The following is a 23,661-nucleotide window of genomic DNA, read 5'->3' as shown; positions in this document are numbered from 1 at the left end:
ATAGAAAAAAAAGGTCCTAATGTATATTATTACTATTCTTGAATGTCTTGAAGGCGTGAGGAAGCATTGCCTATATTTAAGAGGAGACTCTTAGGTGCCTTGCTGGAGTTTTCTGCTCAAGAATTGCAGGTTCAGGTACATTGGTTTTTGTCAATGATCTTCTTTTCAAACATTTTATTTATGGCATGTAGGCACAATTGTATCCTTTTGTCTTCTGATTCTATTTTCCTCATCAATCATTTTGGTTCCGAATGTCCATGTTTATCCAAAAATAAATAGCTTCACTCATAGTTAAGCACACCTAGTTAGTGTTTGAAAATGGTTCCTGTGATACAAATATAGTCAGCACTTATATAATATCAGCTCCATTATCAAATATCTCTAGAGTTCTATTAAAAATGTCAAAAATACTCTGATAAATTGATAATAAGCTATGAGTTAGCCTCATATGATCGCATGACTTAAAGCTAGCACGTCTATTAGGAAAGAACCTGGTGAAAGCATGAGAATCCATTTTAACTATGTAAAACTAAGTAAACATTTATCAATAACACTAGAATCTGTGGCGATTGACACTTTCAATACTCATAATTTTCACCTTACAATTTTTAGTCGGATTTTTTAAACCAAAAAATTTATTCCACAATAATTAGAAATTAGGTCAATAATAGTAGTTGATTGTCTTTAATGACTAAGGTTAACTTTTTGAACTTTGATGTAGCAGGGTTTGAATTGCCCTGTTAATTTATATCAATTCTACACTTGTACCTATCCGGTTTAGAATTTTGTAACCTCCATATCAGGTTGGGCATTGCATCATTCCTAAGTCATCCCTCTTATTGTGGTTTTTTAGCTAAAAATGGTGAGTTTAAGTATATAGTTACAACATAGAAACCACTAAAAATATGCAAAAGTAATCATAAAATTAGTGTATGAATTTTTCTTTTCGATTTCCATTTCTGGAAGCATGCCGCTTTATACACCAATATATTACCTAGCCAAAGTACAATTCAAAGTATCAGCTAAAGGTTCTAAATAAGGCATATTTAGCAATTTAGTAAGTTAACCTAATTTCCATAGAATTTCAGCTGCAGATCAAGCAACATGCAAAGGTGCAACACAGGAAACTGCTACAAGGCTTGCAAATTTCATGAAGTTTGTGCCCAATCCTGGATTCAAGACACCCAGACACAAAAAATGAAGATTAGGATGATTATGTTTAGGGAAAGCAGACTGTTTTTTTGTATCTATTTTGCTGATGTTGTTTACAATGCCTAAAATATTGTCCCAGTGTTGGGGATTTTAGGGAAAGCAGGCTATTTTTTTGTATCTATTTTGCTGATGTTGTTTACAATGCCTAAAACATTGTCCCAGTGTTGGAGATTTTAGGAAAAGCAGGCTGTTTTTTTGTATCTATTTTGCTGGTATTTTGGCTCTATAATGCCTTTTTTGAATCAAACATTACCAATATGAATATGAATTATGAATTATGAATTATGATTTTATTCAATTGAGTTTTCTCAGCCTTTTCTTTATATATTATCCTCTGTTACAAATCTAAGACTAGTTCAAGTGCTGTCCATTTCTATTTCATTGAAAAGAAGTCCAGAAACAGAAGTATGCATATAATCAAACACCTTAATTTTTATTTCTTTCAAACAAAAGGATAGGAACAACTACATGAACAAGGAATGCATATAACATGCATGTCATTTGTTTTTTGCTAGATACAATTGACCCTGCTGTCTATCCAGCTTTAATACAAGAACACCAATTACAATCAGCAGCATGAAGACAAACATCAAAATTTCTCCCATTTTTAGAACCCTAATTTCAGCTTCTAATTTACCAAATTTCCAAGCCATCTTCATCTTCCATTCTTCATCATCAACTGAATGTCTTGTTCTATCATCACATGGTATGGCATCTTCCAAAACTTTATCAACCCACAAAAACAATCCACACCATTTCTTCCCAACGGTATGCACATCAAAGAAAATTCAATCAGCAAAATTTATATCCTCCAATACAGCATTCAACAACAACAACACTTACATTGTAGTTTGGGCAACCCAGGAACGGTCTCCCTGGATTAGAATCCGTCCCTGACCACCGGAGCACCGGTCTCGACCCGCAGGCACACCATTCTGGCAAACGAGTTTCTCTGTTTCTGTTCATTCTCCTCATGATGCTTCCAAATGATCGTGGGTTGTTCGAGCTCCCAGCTGCATTGCTCGTGGTAGCCATAACCAGCGGGTTTCAGAGAGGGAGAAGAGAAGAACACAGCACCAACGAGAAGAGAGCAGAGTGAACAATGTGGCCTTCAAATTGGGGATTAGGGTTTTAACTAACCCTGAGGGACCAAATTGAGTCGGAAGAGTTTACTCTGCCACATCAGCTAGCCGTTGTGAGTCCCACGTGTCACCAACGCTGCCAGCTAACCTTTACGGTTGCGCCACGTGTACTGAAATTGCCGGAAGGACAACTTTGAGTCCCGGAGTGTAAGTTCGGGGATGACTCTGAGGAACTTTAAAGTTCAGGGACTACTTTGAGGCTCGAGTGCAACTTCAGGGACTATATTGAGGCTTATCTCGATTTGATGACTAGTTTTTAGATGTATAAAATATTTTTATTAAAATTTTCAATGAATTTAAAAGTTTTAAAATTTTTTTAGTGGACTAAAGGAAACCTTAACACACTAAGGTAAATCTGAAAATAAGAATTTAATTTTGATGTAATATCAGTATAAAGTACTTTCATACGTGCATTTAATTATATAACATCACATTAATAAAAATAATTATTTTTTATATTTGACCGAATAAATAATTCTCTAAAATTCTTTAAATTGTGTGAGTGCATCAAAATTAAATTTCAGTACAATAATAGTGATAATAGTTTGTGAATTAATAAGTGTCCTTTAAAAGCAGATGGAAGAAGGAGGAGTATTTAAGATGGAGGCAGAATGGGGCCAATAGGGTAATAACAACTAAGGTTGTGAGTTCTGAGTCACATGATTTCACAATGAGAAATGAGAAAAATAGGCCAAGTCCTTCGATTCGATATTAATGGCCGATGGGGAAGTTGGCAACACCCACAATAGCCTTTAATGCCATTTGGATTAGGATAGATACCCTTTCATTGTGGACACCCATGCCTCACAACTAGTATCTTATTCATAATTATAATTATTTTTAATAATACGATATTTGTACGTTAATACACCTTTTAATTTATGTCGGTTTCTAGTTTCTACCATTAAAAAAGCTGTGTTCATGACTTAATTAATTAGTTCAATGAAAGGCTACAGTAACTTAATAACTTTGTAGTTCCCAGCACGAAAGTTTGGTTCTCTATTTGGTAGATCAACAAACTTTATAGACGGAGAAAACAAAGTTCTATTTTGTTTTTTTCTCTTCATGTTTTTTATCTAATAATGCCCCCTCATGTGCACTGTTTAAATTAATTAATTAATTAATTAATTAAATATAATACATGTGTGTGTAGAGTGAGTGATGCATTCATGCAATTAAATTTTTGAGGGTGGTGATATGATTGATAGGCTTCAATTGTTGGTCGGAAAATTCTGGAAAAAGACCCCTAGTTATTAATGTTGGAGCTTTTGGTCAAGCAATATCAACCAACTCTAGATATAATAATTTAGTTAACGTAATCTTATTGTTAAGGTGAAAAGAATAAAATTTGGTACTAGTTAGTTGAGAGGCAGAAAAAGATTTGAGGCATATAAAAGCAGAGATAGAAGGCATAATTAGAGCATGGTTGGGAGTATAATGGGGAGGTTTAGAAATAGCAATGGTACATTAGCGTATGAAAATGGATGTGTTCAGAATGGTGGATGTTTATCAGAGGAGAAGCTTGATGAACTTAGGAAGTTGATTGGAAAATCAGAGGGTGATCCTCTGAGAATTGTTAGTGTAGGAGCAGGTGCATGGGGGAGTGTGTTTGCAGCATTGCTTCAAGACAGTTATGGGCAATTCAGGGACAAGATACAGATTAGGATATGGAGGAGGGCAGGCAGGGCAGTGGACAGGGCGACGGCCGAGCACCTCTTCGAGGTGATTAACTCGAGGGAAGACGTCCTGCGCCGGCTGATCCGGCGATGCGCTTACCTTAAATATGTGGAGGGGAGGCTAGGGGATAGGACACTGTTTGCTGATGAGATTCTGAAGGATGGTTTTTGCTTGAACATGGTTGACACACCCCTTTGTCCCTTGAAAGTTGTTACTAATTTGCAGGAAGCTGTTTGGGATGCTGATATTGTTGTTAATGGATTGCCTTCAACTGAGACAAGGGAGATTTTTGAAGAGATTAGTGAGTATTGGAAGGAGAGGATCACAGTTCCTATTATAATCTCTTTGGCTAAGGGTATTCAAGCTGCATTGGACCCTGTTCCTCATATTATTACTCCTACTAAGATGATTCACCAAGCAAGTAAGCATTTCATTTCTATTATTAACTTTGCTTAGAATTCTCTTGTTCCCTCTTCATTGGAATGTAACTTTTTGCCAGCTGGAGTGCCTATGGAGAACATACTCTATCTTGGGGGTCCAAATATTGCATCAGAAATCTACAACAAGGAGTATGCCAATGCAAGAATTTGTGGTGCTGAGAAATGGAGGAAGCCTCTTGCAAAGTTTCTAAGACAACCCCATTTTATTGTGTGGGACAACAGTGACCTTGTCACTCATGAAGTCATGGGAGGCTTGAAAAATGTCTATGCAATTGGAGCTGGTAAACTTCAATTTTATCTATTTCACATGTTTAGTTTGGTTACTTCAAAAGATTCCACAATTTTAAGGAAAATACAGAAAGGAGCATATCATGCTAGATATTAGACTGTGTGTGGTTTTGAGAGCAGAACAATATTCAAGCTGTTGAGTAAAAGTACATGGATAATTTCATCTCTAACATGATAACCATTAACTCTGATTTTGTAATCTATATCATCTTGTTTTCAGGTATGGTAGCAGCACTAACCAATGAGAGTGCAACAAGCAAATCTGTATACTTTGCACACTGCACATCAGAGATGATCTTCATTACTCACTTGTTGGCTGAAGAGCCTGAAAAGCTTGCAGGACCATTGTTGGCTGATACTTATGTGACTCTCTTAAAAGGGCGTAATGCATGGTATGGTCAAATGTTAGCAAAAGGTCAACTAAGCCCTGACATGGGTGACAGCATTAGTGGCAAAGGAATGATACAGGTATATATAGTTTTTTTTCTTTTTCTCTTATCTTCTTCTTCTTCTTCTTGTATGCATTAAAACAGTGATAAGAATTATATTCATTTCTATGTATTTGTAGGGAGTGTCTGCAGTGGAAGCATTCTTTGAGCTTCTGAGCCAATCAAGCTTGAATGTGTTGCATCCTGAAGAAAACAAGCCTGTTGCTCCTGTAGAGCTTTGCCCTATCTTGAAGACACTCTACAAAATATTGATATCGAGGTAATTTTTCTACTGTAATAATTATCTGGAGTCTCGGATATATCTTCTGTTCTGAAATATCTGTCGCTTTAAAAATTACGTATACTTTTAGATCAATGTATTTGGATACGATCCGTGTCCAAATATTATAGAATGGATGGAGTATTTGAAAATTTCTATGCATCTTGACAATACACCAAGTCTTATTCCATTTTTTTTTTTTTTTTGTTCCAAATGCTTCTGGTGGTTGATGAATTTATCAGAGAACTATCATCACAAGCAATTCTGAAAGCTCTGAGGGATGAAAATCTGAATGATCCCAGGGAACGCATTGAGATTGCACAGAGCCATGTTTTCTACAGGCCTTCACTTCTTGGACAGCCATGATCATGTTATCCATGTGAATGTAATCATATATAAATAGGAGTCATTTTCAAAGTGGGACACTTTGATGAGCATACATAAATGTATTATTACTATTTTCTGATGGGTTTTGTATTGCATTATTGTGTGTATATATCAGTTATCAATATATGTGTAAACACATCTGCCATTTTAAGTAATTGTACTGATGATTTCTTAACTGAGTCAGAGTTAAAGAGGTAGTACATAGTCTTTATTATGGAATTGAGACTCGAGAAATGTGAAATTGATATTTTGGCAACTAACATTGTCCTTTAATCTGACCCAAAGAGATAAAGAAGAAACATGTCAAAGTACCATCTTCTTTGACCCAACATGTTAAAAATAGGTGTCCCATTACAATTGGGAGATACTTGATCCTACTTTGTACGAGTTAATACACAATTAAACTTCAAATGGATATAAATACAAATAGAGGCAACAATGCAATGGAACATAATTCTTGGAACTTGTTTAAGAGAAGGTTAAGTAATAGTTTGTTTAACTTACAAGAGAAACGATATTAACATTATGAGACTTATCATGGCAATTCTTAAGAGGCTTAATGCGAAAAGCTTTTATTGAAAAGCCAAAACTTAGAAAATTTTCAATGCTTTTGGATTTTGATTATAAGATTTATCATTTATCACCTTAACAAGTGTCCTTTAACAAAACCCTAAAATTATTTCAATAAATCAACTTTTGATTACCTAATGTATACTTATATTCTCCTTAAACACATTTAATGTGTGCTTAAAAAATATTTACAACCACTGATTTTACTCTTTAATATCTATCTAATAGTCATAAATAATTAAATACCAAACACATTCTTCATGAACATCAATAAATATTTTCTGAGAGGATGCTATTACCTTCTCCAGGTTGAACAAGTCTTGTGGTTATGGCTGCTTTATGAAGCAAACACAATCTTTGCCTAGCTAGTGACTTAAGAGATAAGACAAACGTCATAGTTTCCCGTATTCAGATATATATTATATCATCATAATAGATCTTAGCAGGACATGAACGTGATATATCTCACCAGAGTCCCAGGCCTCCTCTAAGGTCACAAAGACTAAACAAAGCTGCAAGGAAGAAAACCTATACTTCCTTTCATTTACAAAATACTCCTAGTATTCTATCTATAGGCTGTACAATTCACAATATCCATTTTGGTTTGCCTATTTGTTATTTCATCACTATGTCAGAACCCTATTTTCAGTTCCTGTACCAAAACCCTCCTAAAAAAAAAGCAAGGCAGAAAATGGTTACCCCAATAAGCCCAATACTACAAGATTAAGTTCAGCAGTTACTGCTACTGAGCCGCTCAACTAGCTGTGCGACCAACTCTCCTTTGTTAAGCTTATAGTACTTTTTCACGTTTTTATCCTTTGCCATGGCCCTCAATTTATCCATTGTGAATTTCTTCAAAGTCTCAAGAAGAGATTCTGGGGTCTCATGGGTGGAACCAACCATTGAGTACAAAATCTGAAGATCAACCTCACCTCTGTTGTCTGTGGTAACCCCATCTGGATTTGGCTTGTCCATCTTAACATTTGAACCTTTTTTTTTCTTCTGTGACTCCGAAAATTCACTGTCGTAAGGAACAATAGCACCAACTTCAGTTTCATATTGGTCAGCCAGTACTGCACTTCTTGTCATCTTGCTATTCAAGGAGACATTTGAACTGGTATCATCAGTGATGCTGATGCGTGTTGATTTCCGCTGCCTCTTGGTTGACACAATTAAGGATGTACTTGTGGATACTTCTGCAGGGATGTCATCTGGTTCGCCAGCAGAAGTCGTCTCAGATTCAAATCTCCTCTTTCCCTCAGTTTTAAGCTTTGAAGGGAAGCTTATATCAGACTGTGCCAAGTTCTCAAAAATTTTCGTCGTTTTAAGACCTTCTGCTAGTGGTTTCTCTTTATCTGTCAGCTGTAAGCCAGTGTACGGGGCATTTCTGGTTTGTGACTCAAGCAGTGCAATCAATGCAGAACTTTGAGCATGAGTAAGACTGGACTTTTCAATGTTAATCACTTGGGAATTTTTACCATTAGCTCCTTTAAAGGGGCTCAATTCAGTATCAACAGGAAACAAGTCTCGAGGAAACACAATTTGTAGAGGATGATTTATAGAGTCCAAATCTTCAGCTGTAGCAACCTCAGGTTCTTTCTTGACGGCTTTTCGAGTTTTTGGAGCAAAATCACAGAGTTTTTTCTCTAAATCAGAATTTCTACCTTTCCATTTATTTGAAGCACCAAATTTGGAATCGTTACACTTTTTCCTCCCTTTGATGCTGGTGGAAGATATAAGAGCATCTGAGCTGACATCCATAGATTTGACAATTGCAACTTCTCTCTAAACAATTAAAGGGGAGAAACAAAATCAAGAATAAATACTTTGTTGAAAATTAAACTTAAAAAACAACTGCTGCTAATCCAAAAGGATATATAGACTGGAAAATTGGACAAACGGGCTTCTTGTACCTTGCATTCACTGGAAGTATTTCCATTTCCCACGGGGGAAAGCTGATTGGAGATTTGACCTGTATCTGTACCAATGAGTTGGCTTCGTCCGACTTCCTCGTTATCATCTGATGTCCCTGATAATTTCATCCCATCAGAAAGTCCAGAAGAACAGTTCATACCTTCCAAATCAAGACTTGTCCCTGCAAGCAATTCCTTTAGGGGGACAAAAAACTTAATCAGGATTTATACAGGTCCAGTGGCTGGGGCAAGTACAACAAAGAAACCCAATTCTAGGAGTTTAAGGAACATCATTTAAGAATGATTAATCTAAGTGGATATAAATAATCCTCTCCATAACAGGTTTAACAATGGAGTTTGCCTCAAATAAATCAAGCATAAAACAGGTTTATGAGCTTTGATTTTCATGAAAGTGCAAAATGGAAACAAAACAAGACAGATTGATTTGCATGCTAATATAAAAACAGTACGTTCTTTTTTCAAAAATATAGCAATTGAACTTTTTCAACCTCAACCATATCAGCAATGTCAACAATTTCAGCACCATCCCGTCTCTTTTGTTGCATCTCTGACAGTTCTGATGAGTTTCTAGACTTTTCTGAAGTTCCACAGAGTTGTTTACTTTCCTCATGTTCTTTAGATTCCTCTTGCTCTTTCTTTTCCTCCTTTATCACTATATTCGAATTAATTTGGCTAGACTCTTTATCTAGTGCACACTTAGTAGCATTCATAACTGGATTCAAGCTGTTTGCACCTACTAGCTGCTTCAAATTAAAGACATATAAAACTCATATCAGGTAAGTGTGATACCAAAAAGAGTCAACAGTTAGAGACCATGTTTATGTCGAACTATACTATGATAGGATGCTTTAGTGTGACCACGGAGAGAGACAAATCTATGTGCTAAACAAACAGAAAGTAAGGGATAAACAGAGATATTTGAATTTTGACCATAATCACCAGCACTTGCAACACAGTAATGCACCCTTAAAATAGAAGATAAAAATTTAAAGTAATATTATGTGCTATAGTATAATAGACTAATAAATCTTAATCTTTTTAGGACATAGTAGGTGATTCATAATTCTTAATAGCTATGGTCATATACTTCGATAAGCTACATTTCCATACTAATAAATCAATATTGCAATGATTTCAAAGGGAACAGAAAAATATCACATTTTGTAAACTTGGAAAGAGGAAGGGATTTCAAATGTCAAACCTGGCTGTTTTCATCTTGACAATGATCCCTTTGTAAAGCCTTCACTATCTCATTAAGTGTCTCAGCAGGCTTACTGTGTAATAGCAGCCCTGTCTCTATTTCATCAGCATGATCTTTCTTCAAAGCACTAATTGCAACATCCAGCCAATTGATTCTTTCGGTCAAAGCACTGCAACATATTTCAGGCCATTTCTCATGCTCAGCGCAGGCCAATTCATTTTGAAGGGACGATAGATCCTTTTCAAGTTCCTTGATTTCGGTATCTGCCTTGGTGATCAAAATCCTTAAAACCTGAACACAGTACTCCTCATTCAAGGCATCTTCCTCTATCACATCTACAAATTGAATAAAGATATAAAGTAAATCAATACAGTAACAGTGATGCAAACAAAGAAGACTGGATAAATGCAGGATAGAGTAAGATTGAAAGAATACCAGGGTCACAGCCAAAGAAGAAGCCATATGGCCACTCAGGATGATCAGAGTAATTATCTTTGCAGGAAACTGAAACAAATAAATTATGTACAAAAGCAAAAACATCATTCAAAAGGAAGCAAAGAGAAAAGGGGCAAATTTCATGCAACCCAGTAAATTTAACTGTACATAGCAACATTGAGCATACAGAAATTAATTACAGAGAGATGATAATGAGAGAAAACAAGAAACCTTGGTCGTATGAAGAACCCCAGAGATCCCAAGCCATGAATTGAAGCTATATCCTGAAACGAAAGCACAAAATGGTGACAAAAAACATCAAAGGTGGCTCAACAAATGACAAAAATGGTAGTCCTAGTACTGTTAACATAAACAAGCAATGCATTCATTTCTTTCAAAACCGACATAAATGCCGAATGCTGAAAGAGGGAAAAAGGTTGCAAAACAAAAGAATGTCGGCTTCTTTCAAAAAGATGAATAAAAAGGTCAAAGGAAGTGGAAAGAGGAATTACAAACTAAAAAGTGATGACTGAAGTAAGAGGAAGAAGAAAATATCATCAAAAATGGAGAACAGCAAAAACCCTACAGCAAGTTACAATAAGAAGATCACTTCCAACAACAACAGCAGCAATAAACTTCAATTTCGATTGAGAAGAGGAATTACTGCGCACCACCTTGGATATCGACAGCTAATTAAATGTGGCATCAAGAACGATCGTCACATCAAACAATCATGTCAACCCGTAACCCTATTAACCCAACGCTATCAATAAATGCATCCCCGAAAGAAAACAAAAATGAACAAAAACAGAAAAGAAACCCACGCAGCAACTTCACAAGCTCACTCACACACTCAGAAAGGGGGAAAATGAGTAGGACAATAGTAACACAGTAAAAAATGATCCGTTTCTTTTCGAATTAATGCGAGAAATGAAGTACATTTTCATTCCCGGGAAGGAAGCGAAGAAAACAGTGATTATTATAGTGGTCACTTACTTAGAACTGATGTAGCTGAAAAAAGGGGGGAATGTTAGTGTCTAGGGTTTCGGGGGAGTATGGGTTTTGGGATTCAGAGCCGAAGAAGAAGGAGAAGTAGGAGGAAAAGGAGAGTGAAGAGAGAAGAGATGGTGCGATTTTTCTGAGTGTGATTTTTTGCTTGTGCAGCAAAAAAGGCTGCCATTGAAAGCGACGAGCTTCGTCGCAGTGAGATATCAGAAACGAACGAGAGTGTGAGAAAATGAATAGGCGGTGGCCGGTTCCGATATTCCGTTGATTCTCTAGGGGTACTATCGTAAATTCGTATGATGTGACGTGGGGAAGTGGGACCCGCTTTTCAATGAGTTGTTAGCCGTCGGATTGTGATTCAGGTGCTTCTTTCTTGTTTTATCGGCGAATCGGTGGATGATGTAAGATGGGGCCCACTATTCCATGACCATAATATAGTCCAGAGTCCAGACTAATAATGTTTATATTTATATTTTTTCTATTAATATTTTTCAAAGAGAAAATAAATAAACATGCCATTGCATTGATATACAGAAATGTTTACGTTTTCAATGCATGGATTGCAGTGACTAATTATTACTACCTTGAGATTGTAAAATGAATAAATTTTGCGAATACATTTTGTGTCTCTTTTGTATACATATTTGCCAGCTATATTTTGTTTGACTAATAGTCTAATACACATGCATGAAGAATTAATTTGGGTCGGTGGGCTGTTCAATTTAGTGGTTTGTTTAAATTAGTATTGAATGTTTGAATTTTGTTTTATATGTAGTAATTTATTGATTAACTGTAAATTTTTAAATGAAATTTAGATCTATAATAAATAAATTCTTGATCTGTCAAGTTAAGAAATATCAACATTTCATAGACGATAGTTTAGAGGGAGGGGAAAGAAAGGGAGGAAGACTAGGATTATAGGGAAGTAGTGGTGGTGGGGACTATAAAATTAAATTCAGGATAATTTTAGGGAAAAAATTGTTATAATTATTGTCTATGTCCTAAAATTTGTGTACCAATTTTTTGGGTAGGACATAAATTTTGTGTTTTTAAGTGCCTTTATGTCATCCCACGTTTATAAAAAATTTATGTCCAATCAAAATAAATAATAAACGTGTGTGACTGTATCAATGCTTTTGATAGACGTTGACATCCACTAAACACAACTTATTAGAATGACAAAATCCAAAAAATTCAATGAAATTTTTATAGAATGATAGGTTTACTTTAAGCTTACATTAAGAACAACAAATTTTTATATAATTCAATTAAAAGTTTTCTATGAGCTCGTTGAAAAAAAATAAAGAAATTTAAAGTTGAAAATCGATTTTTTCATTGATTTATGGAGAATTTTTTTTCTCAGTTTTAACTAGATCTCTCTTAAATCTATTAGCTTACATACAAGTGAGAGTTAAGGATTGATTCTTGATGATTATTTTTATGGTGCAGATTTAAAAAATAAAAAAAAATATTATTTTTTATTTATGAATATGTAGAATAATAATAAAATTATTTATAGAAGAATAAAATTAATTTTATATTTATTAAAGATCATTTTTGTTTGACAAAAATATTCAAATATTAAATTTTGAGTTAACTTCGTTAAAGATAACTCAATTTTGAAACTACCCTTGTTATTTTCATCTCCATCACAAAATCACAGTGACAATTAATCTTAAACAACAACAAAACTTCAAAAAACAAAAAATAAATAATAATAAAGAGAGAGAGAAAGAGCGAGCAAACAACGGAGGGACACAAGAGCAGCAAGCTGTGGCGGAGCCTTAAATCTGGCAAATTGCAGCAAAGCTTCATTGGGAGTCATGGTTTCATATCACTTGAAGAGCACAATTAAGTGTTAGTTTAGATTGATTTTTTTTCGGTTAAAAAAAAATATTTTTTTTAAGGGTTAATGCGGATCGAATTGGATACGTCTAAAATTTCGATCTTTACTAAAATCGTCGGATTTAATATCCGCATTTTTTAAAATTGGATTCGATGTATATATCCACAAAAAACACACACACACAAATTTTAAAAGGTTATTTTTATTAAAAAATATTAATAAAATTATTTTTTTCTATTCTTTTAAATATGTTTCCTCTTAAAATGATATTAAATATGCTTTTTTTAAAAAATAAATTAAAAAAGTAAAGTACTAAATTGATTCCTACGTTTAGATGTAATCATGTTTTGATCCTTAAGGTTTAAAGTGTCTTATTTGAATTCAAAAAAAATTCCTTTAACTTCAATGTAGTCCCACCCTGAGGTCAAAGTTAAATAATTAACGGAATGTGCTACGTGACAGCAGTGCAAGAATAAGGTTGATAATCTACAGAACAAGTACAAGCTCCAGAGGTACAAAAGTAACAATGGATGCATCAATACATTTATTTATCATTCTCCTTAATTCTATAGAAAATATTTCATTTAAATTATAAGGAAAATAATAAATAAATGTACTAATACATCTATTGTTGATTTTATGCTTTTGAAACTTGTACTTGTTCTCTAAGACTGCGTTTGTTTACAAGTACGAGACACTGAGACAGAGACACGGACACAGAATTGTGTTTGACAGATGAGATATGGGCAGAGATATTATGTTCAGAGACACTGAATTAGCGTATTTTGTGTCTATCCTGATAAGAAAGACATTGAGATACTAACGAGAGACAGAATTTATTTTTTTATTTTATTTATTATTTTTGTTAATTTTTTATAATTATAATTTTTATTATTATATTTTTCTTTTCAAATTTTTGAATGGAAAAAAAATGAGAATAAATAGAACTTTCATCATTTGTTTTAGTTTATCACCAAACAAAATATAAGAATACTAATTTTTGTTGTCTCTGTCCTTTGTGTTTTGTTTTCAATATTTTGTCTTGTCTTGTTCTCAGAACCAAACACAACCTAAATTATCGACCTTGTTTTTGTACTGCCGCCAAGTAGGATATTCCTTTAATTATTTAACTTTGAGTTCATGGTGAGACTACATTAAAGTTAAATGAAACTTTTTTGGATTCAAATAGGACACTTTAAACTTTAAGCATCAAAATAGTATTATGCCTAAATGTAGCCATGTAGGGGATCAATTTAGTACTTTACCCTAAATTAAAATAATACAATATATATGATAATTATTTGTTAAAATAAAACATAAAAAATATTTATTTATTTATTTCTTTATTTTTGCAAATACGTGGATATGCGGATACCTATACAAAATTTGCGATCCGATCCTATTAGTATGTAGATCCGATCTGATCCGATAGCCTTGCGGATCGGATCCATAACCACAATTTTTAGATCGGATCCGATCCATGAATACTCATACTTTTCTTAAGAAATAAACTACTTTTATTTAATTTAAAATCTATTTGGATACATCTTTTAAAAATTTATTTTTAAAATAAGTATAAGCAAAAGATTACTAAATCCCCATAGTGGTCTTCCATATTCAGTCCGTGCACCGATTTAGCTCCTGAGATTTCAATTGCACTATTTATGTCCTCCGAATTGCGATCTAGGCACCATAATGATTCTTAGGTGAATTTCCGGCGTGACTCAGCGACGGTGATGCTTATGTGGCACAGCCACTGCCACGTTGGACGTCAGAGTGTACAGATGACGTGTATTGTGTTGTAAAATTTTCCAATGTAGTCCCTGTCTGCATTTTTAAACCCTAAAACTTCGTTGGCCTCCCCTGAATGTGGTTCTCTCCATCAACGTCTCCTTCTGCATCTGTTGTGTACACCAATAGCTGTCCCCCATGAGAGAAATTGGGAACCATGTTGCAGAAAGTTTGAACCGGTCATCATCGATGGAGAACTGGAGAGGGAGAAGCACAACGTGAAGCAAGTAGGGGCGGGTTCCGAAATGGTGCGGCTGTGGTTGTCGCCCGGTGCTAAGGTGGTCAGAGACGGAGAAGCATCCTAACAAGCCCTTCTTTGGTTGCCCCAACTATAATGTGAGTAAAGGTAAATGATTTGTAGCTTATTGAATTTTTTTTTGGTTTATTTTTTTTATTTTTTGCAGACAAGTGGAAAAACATGGTGTGGGTTATTCGTCTGGACTGATTGTGTGCAAGAGGAGTTGTCTGAAAGAGGTATTTTAGGAGATGATGATGGTGACAGGAAGATGAACTTTGCATGGCAGATGGGGAAGATGGAGGCAGACATTAGGAATCTGAAATTCATCACTCATGTTCTTGGATTTGGGTTCTTAGTAGTTGTTGATTCAAACCATGGATAGTATTAATTGATCTATACAAAAATATGCCAAACCATACATAGTTTTAACACATTACAGCTATGAGTAATTGAACAAGTAGCATGACATACTTGATTAGTAATCAACAAAATGAACCATTGTTTAGAGTGAGCACAGTCACTATTTCTTTTAACAAAAAACAAACACTTGACAAGTCTAATGTCCTAATATAAAAGTTCACTTCTTCCGGAGGTGCTTAAATCCAGGGGTCGGCACAAACTTCAGAAAATTTGTGAATCGTGAGGCAGTGGCAGAATTCGCACCCTTCATTGGGTCCAGTGCTGTAGAAGGGATAGTCAATGATGACCTTCTTCTAGCAGGCAGTTTGGCAGGTCTTGTGGCTGGTTCCCTTCTTACTTCAGTGAACTACACAAATTTCAAACCACAAATGAAAACCAAAGTTTGTTACCCACTAAACCTTTTTCAAAGTTATTAGTCCATGAATTAAAAAGGTTTATTATAAAGTTACTATTGTACCTTTTGTGAATCTTCTGGTTCAGAACAAATTGGCTGTGACAGATCAATCTCTGAAACTTAACCAATAGGAGCAGAATTGATTGTAATATTAGCAGTAGCCGTAGTTGTACTAGTAGCAGTTGCAGTTGCAGTGGCAGTGGCAGTTGCATTGGCCTGGGTAATTGCAGTTGCTTGGGCAGTTGCATTTTTAGGGTCTTTTGCAGCCTTTGCAGCAGCCGCAGCATCAGCTGCTCTTTTCTTTTCACATCCTCTCTTGGTGTGACCTTTTTGCAAGCAGTACTTGCAGGTGAAAGGCCGAAGCTGTCTTTTCATGGTTGTACCTGGCTTAGATTTCTTGCTAGAACTTGTGCCTTCATCGGAGTCCTTCCTCCTCTTTGTTTGAAGGTTCCTTGGCTTCCTCTTGATGGGTGGTGCCAATGGCATGTTATACTGACTTTGTTCCCAGAAGGCTTGGCCAGGTATAGGATTGGTGTGGTACTTGTATGTTTTCTTGTAAGACTCCATGGTTATGAACTTGTGGCAGAAATCCTCCGGGTGCTTGTTCACTCTGGCTAGTGCAGCACAAGCATGAACGAATGGAATCCCTACAAGTCCAATTTACAACCATCTTAGGTTAAAACAAAATCATTTATAAGACAAGTGTAAAAGTCAATGAGCAAAGGTAAGTGGATGGGAAAAAACAACCTGTTAACATCCAGAACTGGCAGGTACATAATCTTTTCCCCAAGTCCACCACATGGTTTGTAGGATGCCCATGGACCTCAAACTTCTCATACCCAGTATCTCCATACCATATAGCATGCCAATGTCTGGACTCCTTCCTCACCTTTTCTAGCCTATAATTTATAATCGTTCGTCATTATAATCCCTGATTTGCACCATTCAGTACCTATCTAAGTTATAACAAATAGCATACCAAGTTAACTGCACTTTATGTCCTAAACCAATAGGCAACCATTCAGTATAACAAACAGCAAACCATTCAGTACCTATCTAACTTATAACAAACAGCATACCACTCAGTACCTATCTAAGTTATAGTAACTAATCAAACAATAACAACTCACAGAAGTTTACTGCACTTTATGTACTAAACCAAGTTAACACAGTTTAATACATTACAACTTATGTGAGTTTAAGGTTATACTAGTAGATTACCTTTTGCATATCAGAGATGAAGTTCCACCCATGAGTCTTGTAGTCTCCAAGGTCTTCATGCAGCAACTCTAGAAACCACTTCCAATTCTTAAAGTTCTCTACCTCCACAACTGCCCAGGCAATAACGTATATATGATGATTAGCATCTTGTCCAACAGCCGATAGAATTTGCCCCCCGAAAACAGTTTTTAGAAAAGCCCCATCAAGTCCAATTAACGGACGACAGCCAGCCCTGAAACCTGACTTGCAACCACTCAAGCAGACATACATCCTCTCAAATATGACCTCACCATTAGGCTGTGGCTTTGTGCAAATCTGAACAGTGGATCCTGGGTTCGTTTTCAACAATGTTTCACCATAATCCCTAAGCATGGCATATTGCTCCTTCGCATCCCCATAGACTATATTCCTAGCATCACACAGTGTCCGTGATATAGAGTTCCTATTGAGCGACAAGTCATATTTCGTCTTGAAATATGTTGTAGCCTCGCAGTTCCTGAAATTGGGATATTTCCTTAGTTTTTTGACTAGCTTACCTGCAACCCAATTTCTATTTGCTGCCCTGTTCCTATCCTCTCGTGGACAGGTGTGATCATTGAAGAATGTCTTCACTTGCCAGCAACTGTCTTCGTGGTCCCTTGATGCGTACACAACCCACTTGCAATCCTTCACCTTGCATACTGCCCTTACCCTTTTCCCGTCATTCTTCCTGAACCTCATCTGTCTCCCTTCTTGTATAGTGAACTCCCTTACTACCTCCTTGAACTCCCACTTAGTATTGAACTTCATCCCGACTTCTAAATGCAGTTCTCCGAACCTAGCACTCTGTCTAAACACCATAAATACCTCCTCCGAACTTTCTTCTCCAACCAGCTCATCCTCTGAATTAGGTGGTGTTTTCATCTCCAAAGAGTGCCACGAATTGGCACTATCCGATTCTGAGCCCGGATCATAAGCGTCGTGGTTATCCCCCTTTCTCCTTCCCCCCGCAAATCCGATGTCCACATCTTCATCAGAAACGTCTTCCACAAATCCACCATCATCAACACAGACCTTGGCCTTCCCTTTTTCCTTTCCACTCTCTGCCTGGACCTTCTTCCTTAGATTGGGTTTGTTGACTTTCTTCTTATGTGAAGGAATAGTATATCCAATGCCCGATTCATCTGAGCTATCATCCGGCTCTTGTGGCTTATAGGCCTCATCCTCAGCACTCTCGTAGCTGTCATGAGAGTCTGACTCAGAGGATAAAACAACATGGTCAGCTGCATTTTTCTTTGCTTTTGAAAAACCTTTCCCTAAAGACCTTAGACAGTATCTCCTAGTCCTAGTTACATTATTCTGTCTGGGCATGGGTTTGGGTTTGGAAACTGTCTTAGGCTTAAGCTTTGATTTAGGCTTAGGCTGGGACTCCATGTTACAATTCACATTTGTCTTCTTTGGTAATGCATCTTTAGCTTGGGGCTTGTATGTTACCATGCTTAAACTCAAAGGAGGGACCTTCTCGGTGGTAGGTTTGACAGGGGGTCTTTCACTATCCTGGAATTTGATTTGGCTTGCTCTCCAAGATCCCTCACCTGGTCATCAACATGCACAAGAACATCATGTCCTTCTACTATTTCAGGTTCTAAAATATCATGTTCAATGTAGACATCCACTACTCCATTGTTCTTTCCACCATGACAACACATCTCTCTCAACTCGTTATCAGAGTCTAAACGCCTCAAACCTACTTCTAGGCTCATCCCTGGGACCTGCCACCAAACCTCCTTCATCGTTTCATAGCCTAGCTCTTTGAAGTAATTTCTCAGGTAGAATACATCCAACCTGTCCACATCCAGATCACCCAAACAGTGCTTATTGTCAGGTGTGTATGTCCATCTCCCATCCTTACCCCTCTCAAAATTTCTCCCATGATGAAACATTATGTCCAACACTTCGGCGTCCATCTACAACATAACAGAGGAGAAAATTTTTTTAACACGCATGCAACACAAAAACAACAAATAACACGCACATTAGACACCATCAGAGATCACACCCTATTCTACTGAAAAAAACAGAGCATCCATTACTGGTTTGAAGAAGGAAAATACTAAAACCCTAACAACATATAGATTCTAACACAAACCAGATGCATCATGTTCAAGTAACTTTAACAATGGGCCATATTAGGAATGAAAAATGATCCAAAAATTAAAAAAAAATAAAATAAAATTTGTACCTTGAAGCTAGATTAAACGGTTCCTCAGTCGTCGCTTCAATGGTGAACCACGAACCTTCCCCCAAGTTCAGTACAACAATGTTAAGAAACCAGGGAGCAAGCAGCAGTGTCCTTGCCTGTCGCCACTGTTCAGATTATGGAGGAGGGGACCAAGCGTTGAGGGAGATGAGAAAATATGGAGAAGACGTAACGAATGTCAAATCCTTTACCCAAGTAACTATTCTCACTGTGATCAAAACGGCGATGTTTGGGCTTTCAAACATTTGCCCCATGAAACGACGTCGTTTCGAATGTCCAACGTGGCAGTGGCTGTGCCACATAAGCATGGCCGTCACTGAGTCACGCCGAAAATTCATCAAAGGACCATTATGGTGCCCGGATCGCAATCTGGAGGACATAAATAGTGCAATTGGAATCTCAGGGGCTAAATCGGTGCACGGGCTGAATCTGGTGGACTATTATGGAGATTTAGTCAGCAAAAGATGTTTTTAATACTTGAAAATTATTTTTAAAAAGTCTATCCAAATGTGAAATAATTTATTTTTGTTAAAAAAATATCTTTTTAAAAAGATAAAAAAATAAGTACTTTTTTTTTTAAAATCAATCCAAATTGATCCTAGATCTGCTCTTTTTTGCTGCCGAAGAGAGAGAAATGGGTCGCTACTATTGTCGTTGTGTCTAACGGGACGAGAGAGAGAAAGAGGTAGCGAGGCAAAGAGCACAGGAGAGGAGGGGTTTCTCTGCTACCGTCATTGTTGTCGTTGAGTTGCTCTGTTGATGCCGTTCTTGTGTGTGCGTGTTGATCGTGATTCTGTGCCTCATTAGCGCCCCCGATCTCTATTTTCTTCATTTATTCTTCCTTCATTTTCTACCTTTTTCTTCTGTCTCTGTGCATGTGTGTGTACGCATGCACGTGTGTGCGTAATTCTACTTTTTTTTTTTTTTGGTTAGTGGTGATAGTGATACTTGATAGTGAGAGTGACTCTAATGGTGGTGAGAAAGTAAATTTTGAGATTGATGGAGACAATAATGATAGGGAAAATAGCAAAAATTATTAAAAAATTTGAGTTATTTTTAATAGAATAAACTCAAAATTGAAGTTTTCAATAAAATCCATATTTGATGGGTATAAGGATAATTTCATTCATATGTAGGTTTTCAACTTTTGAACATCCATGAATAAAAATTATAGTTTTTCTTAAAAAAAAACATTTACTTCTATAGTCATGTGATAATTTATTCTTTTATATTAATATTTGACTCTTTATATTAACTTTTTGATTTAGAAGTTTTACAAAGCCTACAAATTATGTTGGGCATTAAAAATGATGTTGTAATTTTTTAAATTAGACAAATAACATAAGAAGTCAAACGTCAAATAAATAAATAATTCACAAATGTCTACAAATATGAATATTTTTTTTATCTTTACACAATATTTTTTTTAGGTTAGCCAAACATTAAGTAAATAAGTAAATCTCATACTGTCTAATATGTCTATATTTATAATGGTTATAGTGAGTATGAAGGCTATGTTTCGTTTGAAAGAAAGAAATATAGAGAAAAGAAATAGAAAGGAAAGAAATTGAGTGAATTTTTATTTTTATTAGATGTGTTTAGATGGAAGAAAAATAAAAAGAAAAAAATGCTATAAAAAGATAATCTTATTCTTATATTATAAAATATATTAAAAAAAGTGAAGGAATAATATCGGAAATATAGAGGAAAAATAAGTTTTCTCTCCTTTTCTTTCTAACATTGGAGAGTTCATTTCTTTTCCTTCTTCTTTAATTTTTTTCCTCAACCAAACAATAAAAAATAATTATTTTCTTCTTATTTTCTTTTTTCTATTTTCTTTCTTTTCATTTTTTCTTTCAAACAAACATAACTGGAGTGTTATTAAAATTAAAGTCAATTTTTTTATATTTATTAATATTTTTTCTAACACTAATTTTTAAAAAATATTATTAAATAATAAAAAAATATTACTTTAATATTGATAATATTTTTTAAAATATCATAATTATTCTAATTATGAATTTAATTTTAATGTACTGTCAGTGTAAAACTATTTTACACGTGCATCCAATCACATAATGCCACATTAGCAAAAATAACGACTTTTTATATTAATTGCATGAATAATCATCAAAGATAATAATTATGATTGTACGACTCTAATAAACGTTTTATATTATTAGTGTATTAAAATTAAATTCTTCTAATCATATACCATACTAGAGTGATTCATATTTTATATTTTTACCTACGCCATATATATATTTTTTAGGTTCAAGAATTTATTTGTTTTTGTTTTATTGGGACTGAATTTACCACTATGAGTTTACATTTTATTCTTTACGAATTACCAGTGTCAGTCTCCAAACTGCAAAAACATAACTGGAGGACAGAGTAACCCCATAACCCACACTGTAATTTGTCATTTGCAAGTAGTTCTTTGTGCAGCACATGCATCTCTCATTCTGACCCTTTTTCTTCCTATTGGCTTCCCATTTCCCAACTCAAAAACCCCCTACCTTTCATCTATTTTGTTGATGAAATGCATTAATTTGATTTGATGTGTTTCGACTTACAAATGAATTGCATGTCTCAAATTTGAACTAGGAAAAATTCTATGAAACTTTTCTGGAAAAATTAGAAACAATAAATAAAAATCAGGGCTAAAGGTATAGTTTTCGATAGGGTTAAGTACGATTTTAGTTATATAAGCTGATTTTTTTTTCGTTTTTAACTTTTTTTTTTCTGTATAAAATCGTTCAAAGGTTTAAATTAATTTTAAATTAATTTAATAAAAAATGAGAGTACGTAGGAGTACAGACGGAACTTGAAAAAAATATTTGAAGAGGCAAAAAATTTTAATAAAAAAATATATTAATATTTATATTAAAATAAAATGTATAAATATAATTATTTTATTTTAAAATTTATTATTAATATGTAGAAATACATATGGTTAAAATTAACAAAAAAAATAAATTTGAGTTTGATTAATAAAAAATTTTATTTAAGTTAATAAGCCAAATTAATTTTAAATAAAAAATTAATTTTAAAAAATCCATTTTTACATGAAAAACAATTAGTTTTTGCATATAAAAATCTATTTTTATTTAAAAAAATTATTTTTTTTTATCTAAAAACTGATTTTTCTTTATAAAAAATTAATTTTTCTTTAAATTATATAAAATCAATTACAATTTATAAATTATTTTTTAGCATTTTAAAAGATTAATTTTACTTTTGCTAATATTTATCTTTCAAAAGTTTTAAGATTAATTATTTTTATTATTATTTTTATTACAAATCAAATAATATAATATAAAGTTAAAATGGTATTGAAGTAAAACGATAAAAAGAAAAGAATTATCTATCCCCAATAAAAAATTTTGATAGAGGAAGAACAGGAAGAAAAAAGTATCTCTAAACAACGCAATAGGAAAAATAAGAAGGGGTAATAGTAGAAAAAAAAAGAAAACAAAATTTATAAAATTGTGGGTGTCCACTCTTCCAAATTTCGTGTCCATCATTGTCCTTCGTGAAAGAGTGGACACAAAAATATATAAAAAACTGTCTCAGAGACAATATGTCCACTGTCCATGTCTCTGCTTCCAAATACTTTTTAAACAAGTGTTGTCCATGTCTTCGTGTCCTGCCCCGAAAATAAACGCTACCTTAGAGACTAAAATTGTACGAAAATGGCGGCGAAAGCGAAATAGAGGTGGATTGTAGACAATTTTTTTTTATTCTTATTCTTCTTCTTCTCTTATTCTTTCGCAGGAGTAGAAATACTTTCTTTTTCTTATTTAATAATTTTTGTTATGAGTAATTTAGTCTAAAATTTTAATATTTAAATAAAAAATAATTTTAAAACTTGATTTTAAATTTTAGAAACGATTTTATATATAAAAAAAGTTAAAAAAAAAAAAAAAATTGACCTATACCTTAAAAACTAAAATCGTACTTAACCTATTTAGATACTTAACTGAAACTGAAATAAATCTTTTTCCACCATAACCAACTATTTAGTTTTCTCTTTTTTGGACTTGAATATTTGATGTTTCCACCTTCTTTTTTTTTTTTTGGAGGTGCACCTTCTGATGTTTGTAAAGGATGCTATTCGACATTTCAGTTTTTGGGCAAACCATTTTTTACTTGACTGATTTGGACCAAAAAATTGGAAAAGTTGGGCCCACAATCTACACAAAATGAATAGTATTAAAAAAAAAAAGAAAGTGGAAAGGAGAATTTGTTAGGCATTTTGTGACTTTGTGGCTCTTAGTTGGGCTTGTGTGCCCATTAAAACTTTCTAAGAAAAAAAATGTTTTTTTACTAAAATAAGAAAAAAAAAAGAGCTTACCTAATCTTATCTCTGGTCAATGGTCATTAATGAATGGGTTAATATCATTTAATTGATTTTATTGAATTCTAAAAGGACTATAATTTTCTCCATTAATAATGAGTGATCCAATATGAAATCTACATTTTCTATGTATCCGGCACCAGTCCCATAAAA

General features: G+C 34.4%; 4 protein-coding genes across 6 annotated transcripts; 1 reads left to right on the top strand and 3 right to left on the bottom strand.

The window, feature by feature from the left end:
• Positions 1 to 1,709: 1,709 nt before the first annotated feature.
• Positions 1,710 to 2,247, bottom strand: LOC148554462 (uncharacterized). The gene is made up of 2 exons (XM_088489975.1): positions 2,058 to 2,247; positions 1,710 to 1,984 (listed from the first exon to the last, which is right to left on the bottom strand). The coding sequence occupies exons 1-2, from the start codon at positions 2,245 to 2,247 to the stop codon at positions 1,710 to 1,712; spliced, it is 465 nt and encodes a 154-aa protein (XP_088346101.1).
• Positions 2,248 to 3,160: 913 nt separating this feature from the next.
• Positions 3,161 to 6,029, top strand: GPDHC1 (6-phosphogluconate dehydrogenase family protein). The gene is made up of 5 exons (XM_016349551.3): positions 3,161 to 4,452; positions 4,531 to 4,752; positions 4,980 to 5,227; positions 5,328 to 5,467; positions 5,710 to 6,029. The coding sequence occupies exons 1-5, from the start codon at positions 3,777 to 3,779 to the stop codon at positions 5,831 to 5,833; spliced, it is 1,410 nt and encodes a 469-aa protein (XP_016205037.1). The 5' UTR covers positions 3,161 to 3,776; the 3' UTR covers positions 5,834 to 6,029.
• Positions 6,030 to 6,767: 738 nt separating this feature from the next.
• LOC107646295 (Rho termination factor) lies at positions 6,768 to 11,254 on the bottom strand. 3 transcript variants are annotated; one of them, XM_021103795.2, is made up of 7 exons: positions 10,991 to 11,254; positions 10,226 to 10,278; positions 9,995 to 10,063; positions 9,560 to 9,894; positions 8,847 to 9,098; positions 8,338 to 8,532; positions 6,768 to 8,209 (listed from the first exon to the last, which is right to left on the bottom strand). In XM_021103795.2, exons 2-7 carry the CDS (start codon positions 10,260 to 10,262, stop codon positions 7,154 to 7,156), a joined length of 1,944 nt encoding a protein of 647 aa, XP_020959454.2. In that variant the 5' UTR covers positions 10,263 to 10,278; positions 10,991 to 11,254; the 3' UTR covers positions 6,768 to 7,153. The 3 variants fall into 3 exon arrangements, with proteins under 3 accessions (XP_020959454.2, XP_088346429.1, XP_088346430.1); XM_088490303.1 differs by lacking the exon at positions 10,991 to 11,254 and adding an exon at positions 10,669 to 10,769; XM_088490304.1 differs by lacking the exon at positions 10,991 to 11,254 and adding an exon at positions 10,581 to 10,639.
• A 4,197-nt stretch (positions 11,255 to 15,451) lies between these two features.
• On the bottom strand, positions 15,452 to 18,855 carry LOC148554461 (uncharacterized). The gene is made up of 6 exons (XM_088490329.1): positions 16,910 to 18,855; positions 16,668 to 16,744; positions 16,436 to 16,587; positions 15,862 to 16,335; positions 15,752 to 15,807; positions 15,452 to 15,640 (listed from the first exon to the last, which is right to left on the bottom strand). The coding sequence occupies exons 1-6, from the start codon at positions 18,383 to 18,385 to the stop codon at positions 15,452 to 15,454; spliced, it is 2,424 nt and encodes an 807-aa protein (XP_088346455.1). The 5' UTR covers positions 18,386 to 18,855.
• Between the last annotated feature and the right edge of the window lie 4,806 nt (positions 18,856 to 23,661).

The sequence above is a fragment of the Arachis ipaensis genome, chromosome B6 (assembly GCF_059453495.1).
Source record: "Arachis ipaensis isolate K30076 ecotype BB chromosome B6, ASM5945349v1, whole genome shotgun sequence".
NCBI classification, from domain to species: domain Eukaryota; kingdom Viridiplantae; phylum Streptophyta; class Magnoliopsida; order Fabales; family Fabaceae; genus Arachis; species Arachis ipaensis.
This window is presented reverse-complemented; position numbering and strand designations above follow the sequence as displayed.